This window comes from Theropithecus gelada, chromosome 3, assembly GCF_003255815.1.
Source record: "Theropithecus gelada isolate Dixy chromosome 3, Tgel_1.0, whole genome shotgun sequence".
Lineage (NCBI taxonomy): Eukaryota > Metazoa > Chordata > Mammalia > Primates > Cercopithecidae > Theropithecus > Theropithecus gelada.
Window position 1 is genome coordinate 111677820 of NC_037670.1, and position 27529 is coordinate 111705348.

The window sequence follows — 27529 nt, forward strand, 5'->3', positions numbered from 1 at the left end:
ATGCTCCCTCCACCATATAATCTCTTAGTCTCATGAAACATTAATAAATATCTGATGACACTCTTTCATTCAACCCAAACCTTTATATCATGCTTAGTACCAATGAGCACTATAAACATTAGAAAGCATTATACAAATGTTAGTTATTATAACTATTATTCTTACAGCCAATGACTAAAAGTAATGATATAAAGAAATAAGTTTAGAAAAAAAAATTTTAAATTAACCATGATAGTAAACTTTGTAAGAGACATCTAAGCCTTTCCTGTTCATCATAGTAGTATGATACCACCTGAAAATAACTAGAGACTCATACTAAGAATTAAGTTGTACAGTTAAACAGGTCACATATTTTAATGTATAGTCAGCCCTCTCTATCTGTGGTTTCCACATCCTTAGATTCCACATCCCTGGATTCAACCAAAAGCAGGTAAAAAATATTTGGAAAACAAATAGGGATGGTTGTGTCTATACTGAACATCCACGTTTTTTTCTTGTTATTATTCCCTAATGACACTTATATTGTACTAGGTATTATACGTAATCTAGAGACAATTTAAAGTATAAGGAGGATGTGTGTAGGTTATATGCAAATACTGTGCCATTTTCTATAAGGGATTTGAGCATCTGTGGATTTTCGTATCTGCAGAGAGTCCTGGAACAAATCTCCCTTGGATACCAAGTGACAACTGTATTTATTGTATGCACTTGTACAAGAAAAAAAAAAAATAAGGCTTCTGGAGATAGTTAATATATGCTTCCCTGAGAAACTCTTCTGGTTTAATTAGCAGTATGCATAATAAAAAATAATTAAGGGCCTAAGGCTGGACAAGAGTATATATAATCAACTATATATAAGAGATTAAAGATAAGCTTTATCTGAATAAAATATGCTGAAATGTTATAAAAACCAGAATAAATATAAGGTATTTATAGGGCTCCTTTTAGAATGTTTTATATTTAATATTAAGTCAAAGAGCTCTTCTAAATACAGAAAATGAAAACAGTCATCAAATGTTGTGGTATATGCGATGTGATATGCTGATAGGTCAAAAAGTTAAAGCGCACACACACATTCACATGCTCACGCATACATAAGCAAATTGTCAGGCCTGCCAGATAGTACAGTATAAACCTGGCACTAATTTCTTTCACTGAGCAAAAAATAACGCTGGTAAAAACACCACTCTCAATTTTTTGAACAATTTAATAAGTATGTCATTGTCAACATACTTCAAAATCAACAACTACTAAAGCAATGCTTACAAAGTTGGAAGATATTAAAGCATTTAATATAATATATGATATATATATATATATATATTTTTTTAAAGATGGAGTCTCACTCTGTTGCCCAGGCTGGAGTGCAGTGGTGCCATCTTGACTCACTGCAACCTCTGCCTCCCATGTTCAGGCAATTCTCCTGCCTCAGCCTCCCAAGCAGCTGGGACTACAGGCGCCTGCCACTACGCCTAGCTAATTTTTGTATATTTAGTAGAGATGGGGTTTCACTGTATTGGCCAGGCTGGTCTTGAACTCCTGACCTTGTGATCTGCCAGACTTGGCCTCCCAAAGTGTTGGGATTACAGGCGTGAGCCACCACACCTGGCCTATTTAAAATATTTAAGAGCATTATTGCTACTATCCAGAAAAATCTACTTTCTACTCCAGTCCATTTGAGAAATATGATGCAGTACCATCAATAATGGTGAGTCATTATAGCAGGAATTCTTCCACAATAGGTAAACATAGGACAATGTACAGAGAAGCTTGTGTAAAAAGCCTTAGGAATTCTGCTATTAGTCCCCTACCCTCCAAATCCTAGGAGATTCCTCCACCACAGTGAATCAATGTTAGAAAACATCATGGCCAGGTTTGGTGGCATGTGGGTGCCTGTAGTTCTAGCTACTCCAAAAGATGAGGCAGGGAGATCGCTGAACCCCAGGAGTTTGAGACCAGCCTGGACAACATAGAGAGACCCTGTCTCTTAAAACAAACAAAAAAAAAGCATTGCTTGAAAAATAGTTTCAAGTTAATGACCATCACTAACTAATGGGTAAAGGTTATACAAACTCAATGAAATGACTAAGACTCTAAAAGATTAACAAGTATCACAAACATTAGCAATAAACAAAAGATAAGATCACAAGCATATTAGAAATGCAAGAACTGACCCTTCAGATATCCTGAAGAAATAATATAAGTGATGGTAATCTTCTAATATAAGAAAATGAATATTCATATTTTTGGCATACTGATCTACTTAGAAGTCTAAAGTATACATGAACAACATTAAGGAAACAAGAAATTTTCAGGTATATTTTAATCTGATTATGATAATTGCTTTTCCAATAAAGGTATATACTTTTAGTAATAAAGATACTCTGTAATCCAGTCTAATACGCTTCTCACACATACTTACACACATCTATGCAAAAGAACTTCTATGAGATATGTAAGGATGGATATGAATGTTGGTAGCTGAGAAAAACCTATTCTGTTTTATGTATGGTAGTGACGATACTATATAATGATTTCTTGACTTAGTTAAGATCTCATATGCGCGATTTTATCTAATTTGTTGTTAAATATTTTGTATATATAATGTTATATATTTATACACGAAATACATATGGAAAAATTACAACATAATATAGTATGTATTCAGGAGCACTTCAACGCAAATTAAACAGAAAAATACATGTTTTAAAATTCCAAGTGATTTTAAAAAGACTCCAATAAATGTATTCGTTAATATTTATCCGTTGCTTAGTGAGCGCTTCAATTCTACATAAACTATAGGTCTCACTTGCCAAAAATTTGCTATACTCAACATGTATAAATTTTATAAATTGGTGACCAAAAAAATAAGCAAAAAAGCAGAATATATTTCTACTATAACTATGACTCTCAATATGATAGTGCTTAATTGATGACCAATATCTTAAGAGATATTAACAAATTTTTAATTGCTCTTGACTCCACTTCATTACAAAGGTGATTGTTCACCTGTGGGGCTTTCTCCCTCACTAAAACAACGAAATAACTTTATTTAAAAGAGGCCCTTGGCCGGGCGCAGTGACTCCCACCTGTAATCTCAGCACTTTGGGAGGCTGAGGTGGGCGGATTACAAGGTCAAGAGATTGAGACTATCCTGGCCAACATGATGAAACCCCGTCTCTAGTAAAAATACAAAAATTAGCTGGGCGTGGTGGTGTGTGCCTGTAGTCCCAGCTACTGGGGAGGCTGAGGCAGGAGAAGCTCTTGAACCGGGAGGCAGAGGTTGCAGTGAGCCAAGATCATTCCACTGCACTCCAGCCTGGCAAAACAGCAAGACTCCAACTCAAAAAAAAAAAAAAAAAAGGGGGGGGGGCCCTTTATTTAAGAGTCTTTTAGAAGACAAAAGAGAAAAAGAAAAGACCAAATTACTAAGACAATCAAAAAAAAAAAAAATACTGACAATTACATATTACCTGGATACAAATTTTACAATGCAGAATATTAAAAAAAAAAAGAAAAGAAAAGGTTTACCTCTACACAGGCTTTCATCCCTGAGGCAGCAGCATAGTGCAAGGGTGTGTTTTTTTTGTTATCAACAGCATCAATAGCTGCTCTCTCATATTCACCCTGGTCAAGTTTTGCTCCTTTCCATTTTAAGATCATCTGCAGACAATCTGCTCTTCTGAAATCATCTTCTGTGGGGCGTGCCAAGCGAGGATGAAGGGCTCCTTCAGATATCATAATTTGAGGTCCCATACACAACAAATGCATAGATGTTTCATTGTGCACATTCCGTTTATTTGGATTTCCATCTCTACCAAGAAAAGTCCTAAAATGGAAAGGAAGGGAAAAATAAAGGATGAAAATCACTTATTTTCTACCTTGAAATACATTGAAGATAACACATTTAAAAGATAAACTCTACTTCTAAGCTAATAATCCAATTTATACTGAAGGCCTGGTTTACAACAGCTTGAATGATTAATTCTTAGTTTTAAAAAACTCTATTCTAGAACAACAATACTAAGAAAAATAAACGTAAATATCTTTATACTACTTGCTAATTAAAGGGGAGGGAAAGGAAGGGAAAAGGAAGAAAAAAGGAAGATGAGAAATGTAAGGGGTGAGGAATGGACAGGAAAAGAAAACACTGATAATTTACAGATTAATGTCAATTATATAGATGCCTAAGGGTGTATTAAGCATTGCACACTAATTTTTAATTCTTCCTTTATTGCTCTGATCTATTTGTTGCATACATAGTTATTTAATAGTGACAACTACTATATCAGTGGCAACTAATTTAAGGACAGAAAGTAATATGTAAACCTGAGACTAAATCTAGAGAAAATTTTCTCCACCAAGGTCATCAGCTAACCTTTAAAATAATAAGGATTATATTTACAGTGTCTTAATCTGCTTGAGTTACTAAAAAAATATCATGAACTGAATGGCTTATAAACAAGAAACACTTATTTCTCACAGTACAGTTCTGCACACTGGTAAGTCCAATATTAATGTGCCAGGCGATTCAGTGTTTGGTAAGGGCTCGTTCCTCAGAGGCCTTCTCATTGTGTTCTCTCACATGGTGAGAGGGGCAACTACTCCCACCATGTCACTGTGCACTACTCCCATTCCTGAGGGCTCCAACCTCATGATCTAATTACCCTCCAATGCCCCATTCAGACCACAGCACACAGTATAATACCTTCTGAGGGGAGTTGTGGTTAGATCTAGAAGACTAAGATCTAATTCCACGGTGAGTGTTTATCTCAAAGACAGGTCTAGGTGAGTTGCCTTTACTACTGCCAAACCCAGATCTAAGAGTTGTGCCTAGCTCCTAAAATGAGTCACAGGATTAATAGTTGAGTTAGAAAAGGCAAGGGAAGGGATTCAACCCTGGAGCCTCCAAAAATAATGCAGCCTTGCCAACACCTAGAGTAGTCCAGTAGAATGATTACAGTCTTCTGAACCCCAGAACTGTAAGAATTGTATTGTTTTAAGCCACTAATTTGTGGCACTTTGAGACAGCAGCAATAGGAAATTAACTCAGCAAGGAACCCTGAAAATATCAATCTGGGATGTTATACAGTAAGCCTTGTATTAACAGACCTCTTCCTCTCTGGACACCAGAAGGTGGGGTGGGCTGGGGCAGGGTGGTGGTTGGGAGGAAGAATCTATCCCTGAGTAAAAGCAAATTTTCCTAGGGAAAAGATAAGACTAGTGTCTCTGAGTTTTACAACTTAGGGAATACTTCCGTGGTCTAGAGGATCATCCACTCCTCACTCCCTTCAAATATAAATACATATCTCATAGGCAGTAAGTCTCTCTGGAGTCCTCAACGTCTATTCAGCCATAATTTAATTTCCAGAGCTAATTTTTTAGTCCAGGTTCCAAGTTTTAGTAAACTTTGCTCAGGTTTTCTCTACATGCTTATTTTCTCTACAGCTCCACGTAGCCTTTATGGTCTTCTGATGCCGGCAGTACACTCCAATACTTGCTCAATTTGGTTTCCCAGGAACTGATTCAGGCCACTTAAGCAAACCCAACACTACTTAGAAGCCTCTTTACACTAGGCTCCCCTCGTTCAGTCTGCTACTCTTTTCTTTGTCTTCATACAGCATCCTAATTCTATAACTCATTACATTTTATCATACTTTCTTACCTTTCTGTTCCCTTCTCCCAAATAGTTTATAGGCTTTTAAGGCAGGGCTTATAAATTCTGTTCTTTCTTGAATCCCCTACAGTGTCTCATACACAGCAAATTCATGCCATAATTTTGATAAATGAATTGGATGCATATTAAACTTTCATGATCCAGATCAGTGACATGGGATTGGGGATCTCTTGAGCCAGTAGTGCAGCACATTGGTTAAGAACGTGGTCCCCGACTGCTAGGTTCTAATCCTAGTTCTGTCATTTTCTAGCTGTGTCACCTTGGGCAAGTTACATAATAGCTCATAACAACTAATATATGATTTCACATCCTTTGACTGAGTAAAACTACTCCTGAGAGTTTACCCTAAGGGAAATAAATAAAAATTTATAGAAACAAAGAAAATCAATACAGTGTTACTTTGAACAGAAAAATTTAGAAATCACTTAAGCGTTTAATAATAGAAATGGGAAACATAAATCTGATATACAATAGAAAATTATGGTTATTTAAAGTCTATCCACGAGTGTTATAGCTAAGTGGAAATAAAAGAATAGAATTCCCTCTCCCTTCTCAATCTTCTGAATATATATGGATAAAAACTAGAAGGGAAGATGGAATAATTCTAACATTTGTTTAGGGGAGGCAAGAATATGGGTAATTTTTTTATACAGCCATAATGTTGCTTAATAGTTAAAATATATATTTTCCCTATGTCAACTGCTGATAATAAAATTCCCAATCATATTTCCTTGTATTTATGATTGAATTACATTGTATAGCCAAAATTAAAACCATACTCTAAAACGTATTCAAGATTAATACCTCTTCTACGAGGCATGATTGACAAAAAAAGATTTCACTTTCTTAAAAATTTAATTAAGAAAGAAATTATTAAAGTTAATTCCGATTCTGTAAATACCCTGTACATAATCACATTTATCTAGCCTTTCTTACCCCATTTCCAATATATCAGTTATTCTCTTATTTAGCTCAGGAGAGTTCAGGTTCTTATCACAAAGAAATTTAAGGTAAATTGAGAGGATGTCAGTTGATATGGAAGGACCAATCTCACTCTCTCTAGTATTAAATGGCTCTAGATCCTCCCCATATAGAGAAGAGAATGAGACACTCTCTTGCCAATCTGCCAGGCTCATTAATCAAACCAAACACACAGAGTGTATTATTCTGAAGTAAAAGTATTAAAATAACTTCTTTATACATATTTACTCAAGAAAGAGTCTCAAATTATTAGACACAGTAGCATATCTGCATAAATATTTCATGCTAAAACTATTTAATAAATTGAATACTCTAATTTTATTGATTCCTCTCATCTGTTTAAATTCAAAGGAGACTCTTCTTAAATTTACATAAATGTATAAATAGAATAATGAGTACAAAATTGATATGTATGTTTTAGACCCCGTTCTGTAACTATGTTAGTAGTTAAGGATTTTTTTTTTTAACTACTAGCATATGAAGTTAATTCTGGAACAGGGATAGGAGATAATTAACAGGAAGGTGGGGTAGGGAAAACATTAACCTGGGGAAAAAAATCCATCCCTTTCATGTGACCCTAATAACCCATCCAGGAGCCACGTGTTTTTTCTAGATTCTTTCACTGTTAATTCTCAAGCAGCCAGTTTATAGCTGTTACCTCTATTTCTTCTACATTCATTCTCCACTTCAATATGACCCTATTCTTATCACTACATGGGAGTTTCACTCTCTCATGTAACCAGCAATTTCCTAAGAGCTAAATTATTCATCATTGTCCTTAATTTTTGTTCTACACTTTAAATTGTCAACTGCTTCATTTACCTCTTGACCTTTCTATTACCTTGGCTTCCATAATCACACTTTTTCAATAATCCTCTTAATTTTTTTCAGTACAACTTCTCTTTTACCCATGATGATGGCTCTAATTCCTACCCCATTACTGGAAGTAAGTTTCAGTTCTTAACCCCCATGTTCTTCTCCACACACATTCTCTTCTTTCAGAGAGTCCATCCACTCTGAAAGCCATTTCTCTTTCAATGGTTTATGTGAATACACTTTGTAAATTGGGAAGTATGACCAGAACCCAAATGACAGGCAGTAGTGGCAGAATCACAGATTTCCCTCAAAGGGTTTCTACTATAGATTGAGTATCCCTAATCCAGAAATCTGAAACGCTTCAAAATCTGAAATGTTTTGAGTGCCAATGTGACTCTCAAAGAAAATGCTCATTTGAGCGTTTAGATATCAAATTTTTGCATGTGGGATGCTCAACTAGGTAAGTGTAATGCAAATATTCAAAATCCAAAGAAATCTGAAATCTGAAACAATCTAGTCCCACTCATTTTGAATAAGAAATGCTCGATTTGTGTTACTTCTCTGATAATTCTTAATGCTCTATCATCCTATATGACTTCTCATCTGACCCCATACCATATTCTCACATCTTATAGGCCTCTTTCTCTTGCACTCATACTCAACTGAACTCTCTCTGAAGTAACTATTCTCCCAGAACCTCAATTTCTTGCAATAACTCTTTTTATTCCACCAGTCATATATACTTAAACCTTCAGTTCCTCTGAAATATCCTCTTTCATGCAACATTGACTGAGCACTCATTACTTGCTAGGTACTATTCTAGAAGTTAGGGATATTGTAAAGAAAACAGATAAAGTCTCTGCTCTTATGGGGTTTGCATGCAAGATAAGGGGAGTTGGGGAGAGGAGACCTGTATTTCAACTTACTGAAAATAACTTAGCTCCTAAAATATAAAACAGTCAAAAAGTAGAAATCAATAACTGGAAACTCTATGTTAACTAATCCTCAAAGTTACAGACTTTGATATTAACATGTGCTCTAATAAAGACAGGCTCTAATAAATATTTTCTATTTTATTTATACCAAAAGACAAGCCCCTTTTATTTCCAAATAAGCAAAAGAGGCTGTTTTGTAGAAGATACAACTAATAAATTATATATCCAAGTTAGAATACACTAACTCCAAGTCCATGGCTTTTTTATATGTTAAGCAGTAGCTACGAGTATGGATTTAGTTTCCCGCAAAAGAGGCAGTGCAATTGTGATGTAATATAATATAAACACACAGCATGTGGGTTCAGAGAGAGAGATGCAAAGGGGCATCTATTACCATATTATTCTACCTAAGAAAGGAAGAAAGTGATGCCTGCTATTGCAGATACCATATAGCTAAAGGAAATAGGAATAAAATCAAGGTCTTATTCCAAATGGGTGCTTTGCTTTATAGCTAAAAGGTCCGTGACTAGGAATATCTACCTTTGCTTACATATATATGTCATATATTAGGAATCTAGGCTGGATGCAGTGGCTCATGCCTGTAATCCCAACACTTTGGGAGGCTGAGGTGAGTGGATCACTTGAGGTCAGGAGTTCCAGACCAGCCTGGCCAACATAGTGAAACTCCATCTCTATTAAAAATACAAAAATTAGCCAGGCGTGGTGGCAGGCGCCTGTAATCCCAGCTACTCGGGAGGCTGGGGCAGGAGAACTGCTTGAACCCAGGAGGCAGAAGTTGCAGTGAGTCAAGATCATGCCACTGCACTCCAGCCTGGGTGACAGAGGGAGACTCTGTCTCAAAACAAAACAAAAAAGGAATCTAGCCAAGCTCAGCTAGAGTCTACACTGAAGTCTCAGAAAGGCATCCCAGATTATATGAGGCAGCATGAGAAAGTAATAGTCATCAACTTGTGAGATAGTAAAGTAGGATTAAATATAGCACAACATTTTAACCTACCTAAAACAAAAATAATTAAATAAAAGTTATTTTACTTAATGCTGATAAGTAAATGCTATTTATCCTTATTTGACATGATGTAAAAGTATAAAAGAGTTAATTTCTTATAACAAAATCAATTAATTATTTAAAATAATAATCTGGCAAAATGAAAAGGCAACCTGTAGAACTGGAGAATATATTTGCAAACCATACACCTGAAAAATGAATAAAAACTGTAAAGAACTCATAAAATGCAATAACACAAAACAAATAACTCAATTAAAAAATGGGCAAGGGACCTAAATAATTTTCCAAACAAGATATACAAATGACCAACAGTCATATAAAAAATGTTCAACATCACTAATAATCACGGAAATGCAAATCAAAATCACAGTGAAATATCACCTCATACCTGTTCGCATGGCAATTATCAAAAAGGCAAAAGGTAAGTGATGGCAAAATGTGCAAAGAAGGGAAACCTGGTACACTGCTCATGAAAATGTAAATTGGTACAACCATATGGAAAACAGTATGGAAGTTGAGCAAAACATTAAAAACAGAACTACCATATGATCCAGGAATCTTACTTCTGGGTATATATTCAAGGAAATAAAATCACAAACTTGGAAGAGGTATCAGTACTCCCATGTTCACTACAGCATTATTTATAATAGATAAGATACAGAAACAACCTAAATATCCATAAATGGGTGAATGGATAAAGAGTATGTGGCATATACACAATGATATATTATTCAGTCTTAAAAAAGAAGGAAATCCTGCCATTTTCGACATAGATGAAACTGGAGGACATTTTGCTAAGTGAAATGCACTATACACAGAAACACAAATGAGTGCAAGATCTCACTTCTATGCAGAATTTTAAAAAGTTGAACTCAAGAACAGAGGCTAGAATGGTGGTTAACCAGGGTCAGGGGTAAAGAAAATGGGGAGATGTTTGTCAAAGCGTACACATTTTCAGTTAGAAGATGAATTAAGTTCTGGAGACCTAATAAACAGCATGGTAACTATAGTTAATAATTATATATTATATACTTGAAATTTGCTACAAAAGTAAAATTTAAGTATTTTCACCACACAGAAAAACTATTTGAGGAGATAAATATGTTAAGTAGCTTGACTGTGGTAATCAGTTCACAATGTATACATATATATTCAAAACATCATATTGTATACCTTAAATGTATCAATTATACCTAAATAAACCTGGAAAAAAATTGATTTGTGATTCTCTCTGTACTATCTAAATAAATTTCCAAAGACAAAGAATATATGATTAAAGAATTAGGGTTGTTTATTCTTGGGAAATGAGAACAATAAGGTAATTTCTGTTTCTAGCTTAATATGTTAAAAGCTTTAATTAAAAAATTATGAGCCATTGTTCTTCAAACCAGAAAACAAAAAAGAAAATATCCGAAAACTTTTGGTAGAAGTTGTAAAAACATAGGTATAAAGTTAAGTATCATAAAAGTAACCCAAACTGGTAAGTAAAAGAGAATATACAATCGTATTTCCTGTAGGTCTTTAAATACTCATTCAATAAAATGATAACCTATGACAGGGATAGACAGATATATTTCTGCTTGGAGGAACCAGATCAGCAGTTCTTAAAATATTTTAGATTACAAGACCCTTATACAATTTTAAAAATTACTGGTCAGGCATGGTGGCTCATGCCTGTAGTCCCAGCACTTTGGGAGGCCGAGGAAGGGCGGACTACTCGAGCTCAGGAGTTCAAGATCTACCTGCCAACATGGCAAAATTCCATCTCTACTAAAAAAAAAAAAAAAAAAAAAAAAATTGGCCAGACATAGTGGCACACGCCTGTAGTCCCAGCTACTTGGTAGGCTGAGGCAGGAAAATTGCTTGAGCCTGAGGTCGGGGCTGCAGTGAGCTGTGATTGTGTCACTGCACTCCAGCCTGGGCAACAGAGCAAGACCCTGTCTCAGAAAAAAAAAAAAAAAATTACTGTAGGTTCCTAAGAGTTTTTGTTTGTATGAGTTATACATTAATTTTAAAAATAAACCCATTATACATTAACACAACATTTTAAAATAAAAATAACTATATTTTAAAAAATTAAGTGAAAAGAGTGGCATTGTTTTTACATATTTACAAATCTCTTTTAATGTCTAGTCTAATGGAAGACAGCTGGATTTTCACAGGATTCCATCTGTTGTAATGTATTGTTTTGGTTTAACTATATAAAGAAAATCCAGCCTTTATATAGTTAGGAAAGGGAGAAATGTTTTTAAATATCTGTCTCAGATAATAGTGAATATTCATATTTGATACTATATCAAAAATTCAACATCAGTAATTTCTCAAAGATTAGTTGCAATGTAGTATCTGAAATGATATCAATGTCTTTTTTGTACTGTTACATTAAAGTCCATTGGTCTATCTTACATTTTGAATGTATTTTTCAACCATACATAATTTTAAAAAATCATACACTGATCTTCTCAAAAATATTGATTCACTGGGTTATGCAGATCTTCCAGATGTCACATTTCATTAAATAATATAAAAAGCTATAATCGTCAATTTTATCAGAAAAGTCTGTGTTGAGAAGTTGTTGAGCTGAAGGTAGTGAATACAAGTTTTCCTGGATTTTAATAATCACTTGAAAGCTCAAATTTTATCATTAGCAACAAATAATGGGCAGTAGTTGTCCCTGAATTGACAGACTCAATTCATTTTCAAGAAAATGTTAGCTAAGTACCCAAGTCTGAACAACCATTGTTTTCTTGTTGTTGCTAGTTGTAAAATGGTGTTCCATTAAAAAAGTACGCAGTTAACTCACAATTCAAACAACAGCACAGGTGCGTTTCCTCAGAGTCATTGTCATATTTTGGTATGTAGCAGAAATGTTTTATGTATACTTTGAAGTTGTCACAGAATATTAAAAAGATGTGTTACTTAAGGATGGAGATTAATTAAAATTAATTTGACTGTTTTAATTGAAGATTTTTTTAGGGGAAACTGCCTTTTTTTTTTTTTTTTAAACTGCAAGTGCCTAACAGTGATGAATACAATGATTACTAATACAGTTTGGTGCAACTACCTTCATTCACCTTAAAGGTGCAAGCATTTTTATCTTCTATTCTTTGCACTACCACTACAAATGCCAACACACTTAAAAAGGCAAATAGTATCTTGGTATAATTATAAAAATAGTTTTGACTTCATGTACTCTTTGAAAGAATCTCAGGATCTAGGAGTCCTCAGAACATATTTTAAGAAACATTGTACTAAATGACTTTCTTATATAATGTTTTCCACTTACATAAAGTATATTTGTAAACTCTACTATAAAGGGTTAAAAAGTATTTTACTATTTGGTTTATGTTAAAATACACACATTACCTTAGTAATAACAATATTTAAATACATTTTATATTGGTATTATAAATGTTTTAATCAATCATATATAATATTTGATATTAAATATCACTGAAGTATCCAATATTAGGAATTTTGTAATATATCAAGTTTTATAATTTCACTTAAAATGTTCAACTTAGGCCGGGCGGGGTGGCTCAAGCCTGTAATCCCAGCACTTTGGGAGGCCGAGACGGGCGGATCACGAGGTCAGGAGATCGAGACCATCCTGGCTAACACGGTGAAACCCCGTCTCTACTAAAAAATACAAAAAAATAGCCGGGCGAGGTGGCGGGCGCCTGTAGTCCCAGCTACTCGGGAGGCTGAGGCAGGAGAATGGCGTGATCCCGGGAGGCGGAGCTTGCAGTGAGCTGAGATCCGGCCACTGCACTCCAGTCTGGGCGACAGAGCGAGACTCCGTCTCAAAAAAAAAAAAAAAAAATGTTCAACTTAAATAAAACAATACAAAAAGGTCATGTTAAAAAGCCTTAATAGATTAGTAATCCACAATCTATTGAGAACAAACTAGGTACCTAGCACTGTATTTATAACATTTACATTCTAGCAGAGATGAGTTTAGTAATAATAATAATAATAATATGATTTTAAATGTAAATTGTAGGAATATCAGAGAACAGAAATACTGTAGGTCAGAGTAGTTGGGGATGAATTCACAAATACGGCAGAAACTGAGTGAGGACTTAAAGGACAGGTAATTAGAGAAGAGAGAAGCCATTTGAGAATCCAGAAACAACTGGAATGAAGCTAAGTGGGTAGCATTCTTAAAAAGGGGAAAAGCAAGGGGGAAGTCAATCAACCAGTTTGAATGGCAAGATCGTGTTAGAAAGTAACAAGAGAACAGGCTTACTGAGTAGAATGAAGGCAGAAGTAAAGAGAGTTTTGAAAGCCAAATAGAATATAATGTAGAAAACAAGGTATTATAACTTTCTCAAGACAAAAAGAACACTGAAAGCATACACTTTAGTAAAATTAATCTGGACATTAGACTATAAGAGGAAAAGACTTGTAAAAAATACCATTTAGAGGCCAGATACTTTTAAGTATTAGGAGCAGGGCATGATTAAGAGTGAACTAAGTTTAGGGTAAAAGGAATGGAAAGAAGTAAATCCAAGAGTGAGACTTAGTGAACTTAGTAGCATGGTAGTAAAGGAGAAGAGTAAATCAAGGATGATTTAAACATAGTAAGGATTATAGCGGTGAGAAGTAATAAACATTAGCAAGTGTATATTGTATGTTAGGCAGCATAATAGACATATAACACAGTAACTGCTTAATTGTCCTGCAAGTTCTGTGAGGTAAGTATCCATTATACGGGTAAGAAAACTGCAGTCCAGAGTGACTAAGTAATTTGCTTTGCTAATGAGTGACGGGCAGCCCTGACACATAGCTGATATGACTATAGAAATAAGAGGCTGTCAGTACAGTGGTTAAGAGCCCAAAGCTTACAGTCGTCTACCTGGGCAACAAGCTTTGCCAGTTACAAGTTGTGAGACCTTACTGTGCTTCAGTTTTCTCACCTACAAAGTACAGACAATAAACTACCTCATAAAATTGTAATGAGGATTCAGATAATGCATGTACAGCACTGTTAATAGCTCCATTAAACAGTAAGCCCTCAATAAACATTTGCCATTATTACATCAGCATAATATGCTGGTGTCATTAACGGGGGAAGGCCCAGTTTTGGGAGGGAAAATATAAAATTTTAAACAAGCTAAGCTGGAGGTGGCTTCTAAGTATCTATTTTTAGAGAAATAAAAATGAAAGATAAAAGCAAAAAAACAAGAAAAGAAATACCTATAAAAATCAAGATAAACCTAATAAAGTCATAGGCCTGGATGATCTAAATTATTTATGAAATTTTTCTCATTCATAAATCCTAATAAAAATATTTCTTTGTGTAATGATTTTATAGAACTTCTATTTACTCTGTGTAAAATACTATGCTAGATGCTAGAAGTACAAAGAAGATACCTTAAAAGAAGTTGTTAATATAGGTAGGCAGAGAGAAGCTATACAAAATTGTAAAACATAATAGGTAATATACAGCAAATATGTGAGGCAGACAAACAAATGATAAAGAGCCATAAAAGTTTTTTAAAAAAGACAGAGGTTCCTATGGGTTATGACAACCTAAGTAGATAGATGAGGCACACACAAGATCTTGAAGAGCAAAATTTAGATAAAAAAGACCCTTTGGGAGGCCAAGTGAGAGGACGGCTTGAGGCTAGGAGTACAAGACTAGACTGGGCAACACAGCAAGATCCCAGATCTACAAAAAATACACAAAATATTAGCTGGCTATGGTGGCCCATGCCTGTAGTCCTAGCTACTTGGGAAGCTGAGGTAGGAGGATAGCTTGAGTCTAAAAGTTTGAGGTTACAGCAAATTATGATCACACCACTACACTCCAGCCTGAGTGATATATAGAGCAAGACCCTGTTTCTATTAAAAAAAAAAAAAATAGGTAAGAAAGGAAAAAGTGAGAGGAGTGAGAAAGAGGGGGATACTCCTGGCCAAGAGAGCAGTATGAACATGGCAGACAGAAACCTCATGGCATGTTTTGGAGATAGCAAAAAAAGCAGCTTAATTGGAACAAGAATTTGTACATGGAAGAAATACGAAAAAGGCTGAATATTAAGTTTTTTTTTAATCAAGTTCAAAAAAGCTTTGAATACTAGTTCTAGAATTATATTTCACTCCATAAGAAAATAAGCATTTTTTTTCCGTTCCCTTCTAGCATCAGACTTCTATACCTGCATAATCTACTTCTAAAAAAATTAACCTTGCTTTGTAATTACTGTTCTATTCTTTGTTCCTTTTATTTTATAAGCTAGTAAATATCAAATGTAATTCCCATGTGATCAGGTAAGAATCTTCATATAAATAGATTTGCTATGTCACTAAAGCTTTCTTGTTGAATAGATATTTTTTAAAGTTTCTTAGTATTTTCAGTTTTAAGAAAATGTTTGGATTTTAGAAACGTCTTTTCAAATAACTGAATCCCATTAAAAGAAAGGAAATTCAAACTGATCATGACTAGAAAAGGCAAATGCACCTATTTTTTTAACTAAAAATAGCTAATCAGAGTTTAGAACTTTGCCTTTGGCACCATTCCCTGCATTTCTTTGACAGCTGACAAGTACTGTTCTAGAATTGAAATGTTATAAATTAAATACATTATTACCAAGAATTCATACTATGAAACATTGAGGATCAAAATATATTTATAGTAACAAGAACACATGAACCTACCTCACTATTAAAAGCTTTGGACTAACTCAGATATAATAAAGAAAATTTTACTAAATCATAATAAAGAAAATCATTATCAAATATTTAGGTATATTTGGTTTTAGAAAGTTTAATTCACTACAAGACCATATTACATGCACGTGTTTGTATATATATCGTGTCTGTGTATGTCTGTATTTTCAAAAATCATAGTTCTTTTTTCTTTCACCACTTTGTTACCAATAAGTTTACGGTAATACCCTAATACGAATTAGTTTATAGTAATACTTACCCTAAAATTTTATTCATTCCATGTCTAGCAGCATAATGTAATGGAGTATTGTGCTGGTAGGGCTCCCCATAAGATGTATTTGGATCAAGAGATTCTTTTAGCTGAGGATTGTTTTCATATATTTGGCAGGCCAGGTTTTCATCACCATTGATGAGTGCTTTACGGAATTTGGTGGTTGTATTTCCCATGTTTTGTTTTGTTTTTTCTGATAGGCAGTGGCACTTCTTTCCTTCTATCTTCAGCCACTTCTGGAACACTTCTGCAACATCTTTCACATTCTAATGAAGGAAAAGTTATTCAAATTAGATGTAAAACAATAATCACAAAAGAATAACACAATTAGGAACACTAAAAAAAATCTGGGAATCATCAATAAGGGAACCAACTATATTACATTTTACCAAATTTATCTTAACAGCCAAAAAAATCTCAAAGTTTTAACACTGTCCAAATTAACTTCTTGTTAAACTGTAACACTTTCCCACACAGAGACTGTTAAGGTTTCACAGGCTGTCCTTTGGATTACAAAAATTATCTACATATGTAACTTTTCAATTTTCCTCTTCACATGGGCAGAAAATGAGCTTGACTGAATTTTATGGTTGAAAACACTTTAATTTCTGTATAAATTATGTATAAATCTTACTCAGCCAATTTGTGGGATAGTGAAAAATGTAGGAAATTTTGCCCAAACAAGAACTGCAGAAGAGGCGTTAAAATGCAGTAAAGGAAAAGTGAAAGTGCTCAGTACTTTATGAGGACATCACAGAAAAGACTTAAAATGTAAACATACAGGAATACACAATTCAATGATACTCAGATCATCACAAAAAAGTACTAAAACTGATTATACACAGAACAATACTGTGATTATTCTACCATTTAAGACTATTAAATTTATTTCTTTCTGCTATACAGAATTCAAAACAAGTATGAAAACATCAAATGTTTATGCATACTATTTTTGGAAAAAGGTTATGATAATCATCACATGGGCAATGTGATTGCTAATTTATTTACTACTGAAGCAATGTGAAGTGGGTGGGGGAAGGCCATAGAAACAAACACTGGACATGAAGTTCAAAATACCATATTTGCCTACAACTAGTTGTGTAATTTTAAGCAAGTTATTCATCCCCTAAAAGCCTCAGATTCCCATCTGTACAGCATGGAAAATGACCATTTCTTAGGTATGGCTATGAGGATTATAAGAGTTACTTAAAGTACCTAGTACAGTCCTTAGTTAATGAGTCCAATAAATGCTAGTTTCATTCTATTCCAATAAACGTTGTTTCTGGATCTATTCTTGAGCTATGATGAAAACGAGTGACAAAGAAAACAGCATATGCAAAGGCAGGTATGAAAAAAAAGGCCTACAGAAGGAACAGTTAAGTATGAACAGAGTTCTGCATCTCTAGCATTAGACTAACAAGAGATAAAACAAAAAATAGGTTGGGACCAGATAAGGAACTTACACTTTAACCTGAAAAGAACAGATAATTAAAGGCTTTCATGCAGGGCAATGACACAATTATTTCATGCTTTAGAAAATTATTGTGACAATGTAGAAGAAAGAATAGAGGGAGGAAAACTTAGAGGCAGAGAATACAACAGTCTTTCATGTTACTCTATTAATTCAGTGGGATGCTGGACACTAAAACATAGCTTTAAAAAACAGGTGAAGGGTGTGGTGGCACATGCCTATAATCCCAGTTACTCAAGAGGATGAGGCAGGAGGATCACCTGAACCCAGGAGTTCGAAACCAGTTTGGGGAACATAGCAGATCTCATCTCAAAACAAACAACAACAATAACAACAACAAACACAGGTGAAAATAACATGCACAGCGTTCAACATAGGCTTTGTATAGGGTAGTTCTCAACCTTGGTTGTATCTTATAATAACCTGGGGAACTTCAGAGTCCTACTGACCAAACCACATCTCATAACAAAAATCAAGAGTCTCTAGGGAAAGCACCCAGGCACAGGTATTTAAGCTCTTCATATGATTTTCAACATGCAGACACCACTCTATAAAAGGCTTCTGGAGCCCTGAAGCTAAATATCAGGGCAAGATGTCTGTCAAGCCTATTCTGGAGGTAGGCATTAACTACCTACTTACTATAGCCGCACAGTTTCTGAACCACTACTACATGTAATGAGATCACCATTTGGGTTTTTTAAGGGTTCTTTACTATTGATTTTTTAATTTTAAATATGCAAATACATACATACAGTAGAACTTTTTGAATATATGAACAAAGAATTTAAAAGCTCATGGTTTACTGCAAGAAAACCACTGGTAGCATTCTGATACACAACCACGCTATTTAAATGTGTATGTGTGTGTTCGTGTGCATAAAATACATATACATACACACAACATAAACGTGTATACATTAATTGGATCATACGACATAATTAAGTTTTTATTTAATTTTTCAGAGGGTTGCCAAATCTTTAGCCTAAAATATTACACTTTTATTGTTTCATCTTGAATAAGAGGAGCAAATCATTCTCTCCTACACTATATACAATATAATACAGCTACTATTTGGAAACTTTCAGTTGTTTTGGTCCTTGATAGAATACAACTCAAATTATAAACATTTTCAGAGTTCTGGATTAGATTAATAAATAGCACATTTTCTGAGATTTACATTAGCACTTTAGTGAAATATTCTATAAGAAAAATAATTTGTATTTAAGAAGTAAAAAAATAAATAAGAAAGTAATGTTATGGGGTACTCATTTAAAGTAACAAGTTTTAAAAAAAATCAATAATACTCTAAATGTGCATTAAATATTACTGTTAGTTGAAAAGGATAATGGCATTGAGAAGTCATTTTGTGGCTTTCAGTTATTTTCATATCTGTTTCATTTTAAAATTTTGATCGATGAGCCTGAAAGTCACTAAGAAATGCATTATTTAAATGGTCACAGCTCAATTCCCCTCAGATTTATCTTCACAAACCTTGCCTAGAAATTTGCCACATGTATCCTTTTCCCTAGCCACAGCTATTATTGCCTGAGGTGATTGTTCTCTCTTTGTTTGAATCAAAACCTCAAGTAATATTTCTGGAACTCCAAAATATGTCTATGTATAGAGCTTCATGAGGCAAGCACTGGAGTACCAAAGAGGCGAAAAGAATTCCTTATTTTGGGCTTCTAATTCTTTACAGGAAAACTGGGGCAAAGTTTCATCATCTTTGAGTAGTAAAGCACAGCACTTGATAAGTATTTAATGAGAAGAAGAAAAATGTAGCCTGGGTTGGGCGCGGTGGCTCACACTTATAATCCCAGCACTTTGGGAGCCTGAGGCAGGTGGACCACGAGGTCAAGGCATTCCAGACCAGCCTGGCCAACATAGTAAAACCCTGTCTCTACTAAAAATACAAAAAATTAGCCGGGCGTGGTGGTGGGTGCCTGTAATACCCGCTACTCAGGAAGCTGCGGCAGGAGAATCAGTTGAACTTGGGAGGTGGAGCTTGCAGTGAGCTGAGATCATGCCACTGCACTCCAGCCCGGGCCACAGTGTGAGCTCAGTCTCAAAAAAAAAAAAAAAAAGAAAAAAACGTAGCCTGTGGATGGACTCCAGAAAGTTTTACTTAATTTCTGATTAACTTTTAATTGTGAATGCCTTTATAACTCTAGCTTTCTTTTTAAAAATTTTTACTTTTGTGGATACATAGTAGGTGTATATATTTAAGGAGTACATGAGATATTTTGAAACAGGCATGCAATGCATAATAATCACACCAGGGTAAATGGGGTATCTACCACCTCAAGCATTTGTCCTTTGTGTTACAAACAAAACAAACCGATTATACTTTTTTTTTTTTTTTTTTGAGATGGGATCTTGCTCTGTTGCCCAAATTGAAGTGGAGCAGTGCAATCCCAGCTCACTGCAACCTCCGCCTTCCAAGTTCAAGCGATTCTCATGCATCAGACTCCCAAGTAGCTGGAACTACAGGCATACACCACCACAACCGACTAATTTTTGTATTTTTAGTGGAGACAGGGTTTCGCCATTTTGGCCAGGCTGGTCTTGAACTCCTGACTTCAGGTGATCTACCACCTCGGCCTCCCAAAATGCTGAGATTACAGGTGTGAGCCACTGCACCTAGCCCAATTATATTCTTATAGTTATGTTTAAATGTACAATAAATTCTATAATCACTCTACTGTGATAGCAAGATCTTAGTCACTCTATTTTTTTTTGTACCCATCAACCATCCCCAGTTCCCCTTCACCGCACAACAACCCTTCCTAGCCTCTGGTAATCATTCTTCTACTTTCTATCTCCATGGCTTCAATTATTTTGACTTTCAACTCCCACAAATAAGTGTATATTCTAGCTTCAAATCTCTGTCTCCCAACTGCACCACTGATAGGTTAATAATCTGTAACAAAAACTCAACAGTACTTAAATTAACAAACTACTTCTAGAAATCTTTTACAGAAGATGAAGTTCTTCAGAAATAAATAACCAAATCCTAATTCAACTGTTCCCATAAAAATATTTTTAGTAAAAACAGTAACTATATAGAAGTATATAACTGACTTCCATTTTTCATTTTAACTGGATATGGGTCACACACACACTCATACTCAATTTAGTCTTCTGCAGTTATCTGCACTATTGATAATAACAACCTTAAATCTACAACTAAACTCTTTAGCCAGTAGAGAAACAAGCAGAAAGTTCATTCAGGCAGCAGGTCCCAATACACACACACACACACACACACACACACACACACACACACACTCTTTCATACACATACACAATTTAGTCTTCTGCAATTATCTGCACTACTGATAACAACAACCTTAAATCTATAACTAAACTCTTTAGCCAGTAGAGAAACAGGCAGGAAGTTCAGGCAGCAGGTCCCCACACAACCCCATCTCACTGCAGGCTGAAATCAAACAGATGAGTTTCTAAGATTCCAGGAAGCTCAAATTCCAAAGAAATGCTCTAATGGTTACTGTAATAGTACTTCAAGAAAAGGAGAGGATGGGCTGGGCACAGTGGCTTACGCCTGTAATTCCAGAACTTTGGGAGGCTGAGGCAGAAGGATTGCTTGAGCCCAGGAGTTCAAGACAGCCTGGCAAACATGGCAAAACTCTGTTTCTACAAAAAATACAAAAATTAGCCAGGTGTGGTGGTGTGCCCCTGTAGTCCCAGCTACTTGAGAGGCTGAGGTGGAAGAATGGCTTGAGCCCAGGAGGCGGAAGTTGCAGTGAGCCGAGATAGTGCTACTGTACTCCAGCCTGGGTGATAGAGCCAGACTTAACTTTCAAAGGGTAAGGTAAAGAAAGAAAACAAGACAGCAGAAAAAAGAAAAGTCAGTGGACAAAAAGCATGTGGGCAGATAAAATACTAAGCTCTCAACCTGTTCATTCGCCCAGTCAACATGCATTTATTGACCAATGGTAATTTTGTCACTGTGCATCAGAATCACCTGAGGAGATGATTTCAACTGGTCTTAAGGGGCACGAGGCCAGAGTGGGAAATTTAAAAGCTACTCGGTTGATTATAATGCATGTCAGAGTTTAGAACCATGGACTAATTTTGAAACTATGCTAAGCCAAAAGTAGCAGCCAGAAATGTGATGGTGAGAAGCAGTGTGGTAGGAGTCAGCTTGTTATCTAGTTTACCAAGTAACTTAACCTCTTTGAGATGTTTCCTCAAATGAAAACCAGCAGTATTAATATCTACTTTCTTCAGTCAACAAATACAAATGAACAAACGGATAAAAATCACTACATTCATGAAGTTTATATTTCAGTGGGGATACACATATGAACACTGTAAGGCTTTGATTTATATTCTGTGTGCAGGTTTTTGAGCTTGATCTTTCTTGGCTCTTGCTTAATATTTTCAGCAAAAGGCATTTAAGATTTATCCATGTTGATACATAAATCAATAGTTCAACCCTTATTATTACTGAATAGTATTCCACTGTATGGGTATACCACTAGTGGTTTAATCATTCACTTATTGAAGGATAACTTGGTTGTTTCCAGCTGGGGCAATTATTAAGGCTGCCATAACATTCATATATAGGCTTTAAATGAACATAAATTTTAATTTCTCTTGAGTAAATATCCAAGAGTGGAACTGCTGGGATATGTACTAAGTCACATGTTTAACTTTATAAGAAACCACCAAATTGGTTTTCAGAGCAAATGTACCAGGATTCAGAGCATTCAGAGTTATTCTGAACCCTGGTCAGCATTTAGAATTGTCAGTTTCTAGTTAGTGGGATTTTTTTTTCTTTTTTGGTAGCCATTACAATGGATGTGTAGCAGTATTGTACAGTGGTTTTCATTTTCATTTCCCTAATGATGAATGATGTTGAACATGCTTTCATGCTTATCTGCCATGCATACATCTTGATTTGTAAAGTGTCTGTTTAAATAATCTTTTGCCCATTTTTAAGATGAAATATTATTGAATTTGAGATCCAAATAGATGCTATAAAAAGTCCTTTGTTAGAAATGTAATTTGCAAATATTTCACTTTGAGCAAATTTGTATGTAAGGTATTTTGCATATAGACATCCAATAGTTCCAGCACCATTTGTTGAAAAGATTTTCCCTTCTCCATTGAGTTGCCTTTTTATCTTCGTAAAAAGCCAATTGACTGTGTTCTATTTTTCTGTGTGTCTCTCTTTTTAGCAATACTATATTGTCTTGATTACTGGGAGAACAAACATTTTAACAATACTAAGTCTCCTAATCCATGAACATGGTATTTCTATTTATGTCTTCTGTAATTGATTTTCAATGACAGTTCTGTAGTTTGTATCATACAAATGGTACACATATTTGTTAAATTTATACCTAAGTATTTCTTTTTTGGGGGTGCTATCATGAATGGTGCTTTAGAAAATGTCAAATGCCAAGAGTTCATATCTAGAACACAGAAATACAATTGAATTTGTATATTGACCCCATATTCTGAAAATGTAATAAATTCACTTATTAGTTCTAGGTTTTTTCTTTTTCACGGATTTTTTGGGATTGTCTAAAGTAGATTTGTATTATCCATGAATGGTGGCAGCTCCCCCCCTCCCTTTTTTTTTTTTGAGACGGAGTCTTGCTCTGTCGCCCAGTCTGGAGTGCAGTAGCACAATCTCGGCTCACTGCAAGCTCCATCTCCGAGGTTCAGGCCATTCTCCTGCTTCAGCCTCCCGAGTAGCTGGGACTAAAGGCGCATGCCGCCACGCCTGGCTAATTTTTTTGTATTTTTCATAGAGACGGGGTTTCACCGTGTTAGCCAGGATGGTCTCGGTCTCCTAACCTCATGATCTGCCCGCCTTGGCCTCCCAAAGTGCTGGGATTACAGGTGTGAGCCACTGCGCCTGGCCTTTTTTTTTCCTTTTATATCTGCATGTCTTCAGTTTATTTTTCTTGCCTTACTGCACTAGATGAATTTAAAAATTCGTGGACAGAAGTTTGAGAAGAAACATGATATTTGCATGGACTCAAAGCATCTCCCCCAAGATATTTCAAAATTAGAATGTAAAAAACAGCAATTCACAGTGGAGAAGCACAGGAGATAATACTCTGACCAGAAAACACCACCTGTAACCTATTGACATCGTGTACCCCAATCTGATGCACTAAAAAAGGCACATAAGTTCCGTAGTACTCTTGTGAAAAAATTTGTAACATCCACCCAATATGAGAAAATATCACAGAAACTCAAGTTGAGAGATGTTCTACAAATAACTGGCTAGTACTCTTCAAAAGCGTCAAGGACATCAAAACAAGACAGCACAACTGTTCACAGTTTAAAGGAGGCTAAGGAGAAAGAAAACTAAATGCCATATAGGGCCCCAGACTGGATTCTCAAATGGATAAAATGACATTAATGGAAAACTGGTGAAATCTAAACACAGTAAATAGTTTAGTTAGTAGTACTGTACCAATGTTAATTCCTTACTTTTGATAACTACGGTTAATGCAAGGTGTTAACATGAGGGTGAAGGGCATACAGAAACTCTCTGTACTATTTTTGCAACCTTTCCATAAGTCTAAAAGTACTTAAAAATAAAAAGGTGAAAACAATTCTAGCTCCTGTGTTTTGGGAAGAGACTGTAGGAAAGCATGAATAGAAACAGGAAGGCCAATTTGCAGGTTACTAGGGTAAACCAGGCAACAGCTGATAGGTTCTTGTACCAGGACTGTAGCAACACAGGTGTTGAGAAGTTGTTTGGATTCTGGATATATTTTAAATGGTGTTTTCTCAAAGAAACCCTTAAAGATGTACACACAGCGGTATGGGTTATTAATCACCCAAAAAAATAAAGCAACAAATGGAATAAAATAAGGATAATATCCTAAATTCACAAACCCTTGAAAGACCAGTTGTCCTCTAGAAAATAAACAGAAAGGCCACTCCAAGAAAAATCAATGTTATTTACTATGATTTTTGGCACCAAACATCGAACCTCTATGCAATCTCTTAACTCAAATTATTAAGCTGGGCCACATGTAAATCACAAGGTCCACTGGTCCCTCTACACTAGATTTCCCTGATGGTGAAAAGAGACAAAGGAAGCGGAGGAAAGGTTTAAAACAGCTGCTGGAATCTAGGTACAATATGCACACCTTCTACTAAAAGGTACACATGCTGGTAATCAGGTCCAACATTAAAATATCTCATTTGGAGAGAAATAAGGCAAATGGCCTCTTTCTGTTAGGGCATGGGGTATTACAGTCAGCTTCAGGGATACCAGGGTTCAAGATTTGACCATATTTAACTTATAGGTGAAGGGGTAGTAGTAGTCATTAAATTACCTTTCTATAAAATCTCCAATGGTTTCCTATAGGTGACAGGATAAAGGCAAACTTAGGAATTGCATAACTAAGGCTACATCATCAAAGTGTTTTTAAGCACAATGAGTTTGCCTGAAGCTGGGGATTGGCACAGGGAATAAGCAGAGGTGAAGCTGTATAGCTAGGTAGGGCTGAACCCTTTGATTCCTACCCTAAGAGTTTGGCTTCAGCTTTAACATTCTCAACTTAATTTTAGGTCATCATAGTTTTTAGTGGTATTTCCTATTTCTGAAATGATAGCTCATTTATTATTTTGTCTACTCTGAACTTGGCCAGTGTAATTCAGTGTTATGTATAGATCTTGTTTCCTATGCCAGAATAATTAATGCAATATAGTTTAGTGAGTTGAAAAAGCATTTAAGATAGAGCTAGTCTAGAACTTGGCAAGTATTTTAATAACAACTGAGGGTTTCTCATCTAGAAAATAATATTCATTTTAGAAGGCTATTGTAAAGATTAAATTTGATAATACACACAGAGCTTCACAATTCATAATAAATTATCTAACATAACTTATCTTCCATTTAAGACTACGAAGTCCACCAATATAAAAACACGCCTTATACTTTTCTATATGAAAAAGTTTATAGTATAAAATTTGTATGAATTTAAAAAATTATAGGACTAGAAAGAACTACATTTAAATCCACTCAGCCTAGGCCGGATGCAGTGGCTCACGCCTGTAATCCTAACACTTTGGGAGGCCGAGGTGGGTGGATCACTTGAGGTCAGGAGTTTGAGATCAGCCTGGCCAACATGGTGAAAGCCATCTACTAAAAATACAAAAGTTTGCGGGAAATTGCTTGAACCCGGGAGGCAGAGGTTGCAGTGAGCCGAGATAGTGCCACTGCACTCCAGTTTGGGCAACAGAGAGAGGCTCTGTCTCAAAAAAAGAAAAAAAAAAAATTCTACCCAGCCTCTACTCCAAGATTTAACCATGAAAGCTCCACTCATAAAACCTCCAAACATTCATGGCTTGTTCTAAGTAAATAATTACCTTCTACGCTAGATACCTAAAAAGCTTATCCTAAATTTGGCTACAGAATGTCACTGAATAAAATAAAAACAATGTCCTAAATTCACAAACCCTTGAAGGACCAATTGTTCACTGGAAAATAAGTAGAAAGGCCACTCCAAGAAAAATCAATGCTATTCACTACTATTTTGGGTACCAAATATCTAATCTATATGCAATCACTTACAAATTCTTAAGCTGGGCCATGAGTAAATAACAAGTTCCATTTAGGACAATACATTATGTACTTCTCTATGTGAAAAAAGAAAAGAAAGAAAGAAGGAACAAACGAATGAATGAAGAAAGGTAAAAGAAGGAACAAATGAAAAAAGAAAAGAAAATGCTAAGAAAATATGAATTTTTAAAAATTAAAATGACTTAATGCTAATTTCCCCCATTTATTCTTTTAACAACTGAGATGTCAAATATTGGCAAACTAGTTTTTAAGTCCATAAAGATTTAGGAAACAAACAATAACAATAAAAGCATTAGAAAGTATTACTGTAAGATGAAACTGGTGTAGTTCACTCAGAAAATGACTTGCAATAAAAAGGCTGAATCTGATTGATCAACTGAAAATAAAGAAGGCCTTTAGAAATGTAACGGCAATCAGGGCAGAGTCAACTGAGAAATTTTATGTTCCCCATAGGTAACACACTATAGCCTCTGTTCCTTATGCGTCCTGACTCCCCAATATATGCCTCTTTATCTTCGTCCTATTACTAAAACAGATTGTTAAAATCTAAGGTATTCTATGCATTGTTATAAACAAAAAAACTATGCTGAGTGCAAACATTAATGAACATAACTTAAGGTGTAGTTTAAATGTCACAAATATTATATCGAAAAGTTAACTTGTATTCATCTAAAGTAAAGAATAAGGAAGTGGCCGGACACAGTGGCTCATGCCTGTAATCCCAGCACTTTGGGAGGCTGAGGCGGGGGGATCACGAGGTCAGGAGATGGAGACCAGCCTGGCCAACATGATGAAACCCCGCCTCTACTAAAAATATAAAAATTAGCTGGGCCTGGTGGCACATGCCTATAGTCTCAGCTACTCAGGAAGTGGAGGCAGGAGGGTCACCTGAGCCAGGGAGACGGAGGTTGCAGTGAGCCGAGACTGCGCCACTGCACTCCAGCCTGGGAAACAGAGTGAGACCCAGTCTCAAAATAAAATAAAATAAAAATAAAATATAAACACTCTACACTTAGGCCACATTAAATTTATTTAAAAAATAAAATAATTATACAGTGATGTTACGAGGTCATTAGGAATTTTTTCAGTTCCATTTATAAT

General features: G+C 35.3%; 1 protein-coding gene across 1 annotated transcript in view; it reads right to left on the reverse strand.

Moving 5' to 3' along the window:
* The window catches only part of ANKIB1 (ankyrin repeat and IBR domain containing 1), a 155703-nt gene that overhangs the window by 80767 nt on the left and 47407 nt on the right, over positions 1-27529 (reverse strand). The window contains exons 2-3 of the mRNA XM_025378251.1: positions 16365-16642; positions 3532-3829 (exon numbers count right to left, since the gene is read on the reverse strand). Coding sequence (XP_025234036.1) covers positions 3532-3829; positions 16365-16552 — 486 coding nt within the window. The 5' untranslated portion in view covers positions 16553-16642. The remainder of the gene's footprint in view (positions 1-3531; positions 3830-16364; positions 16643-27529) is intronic.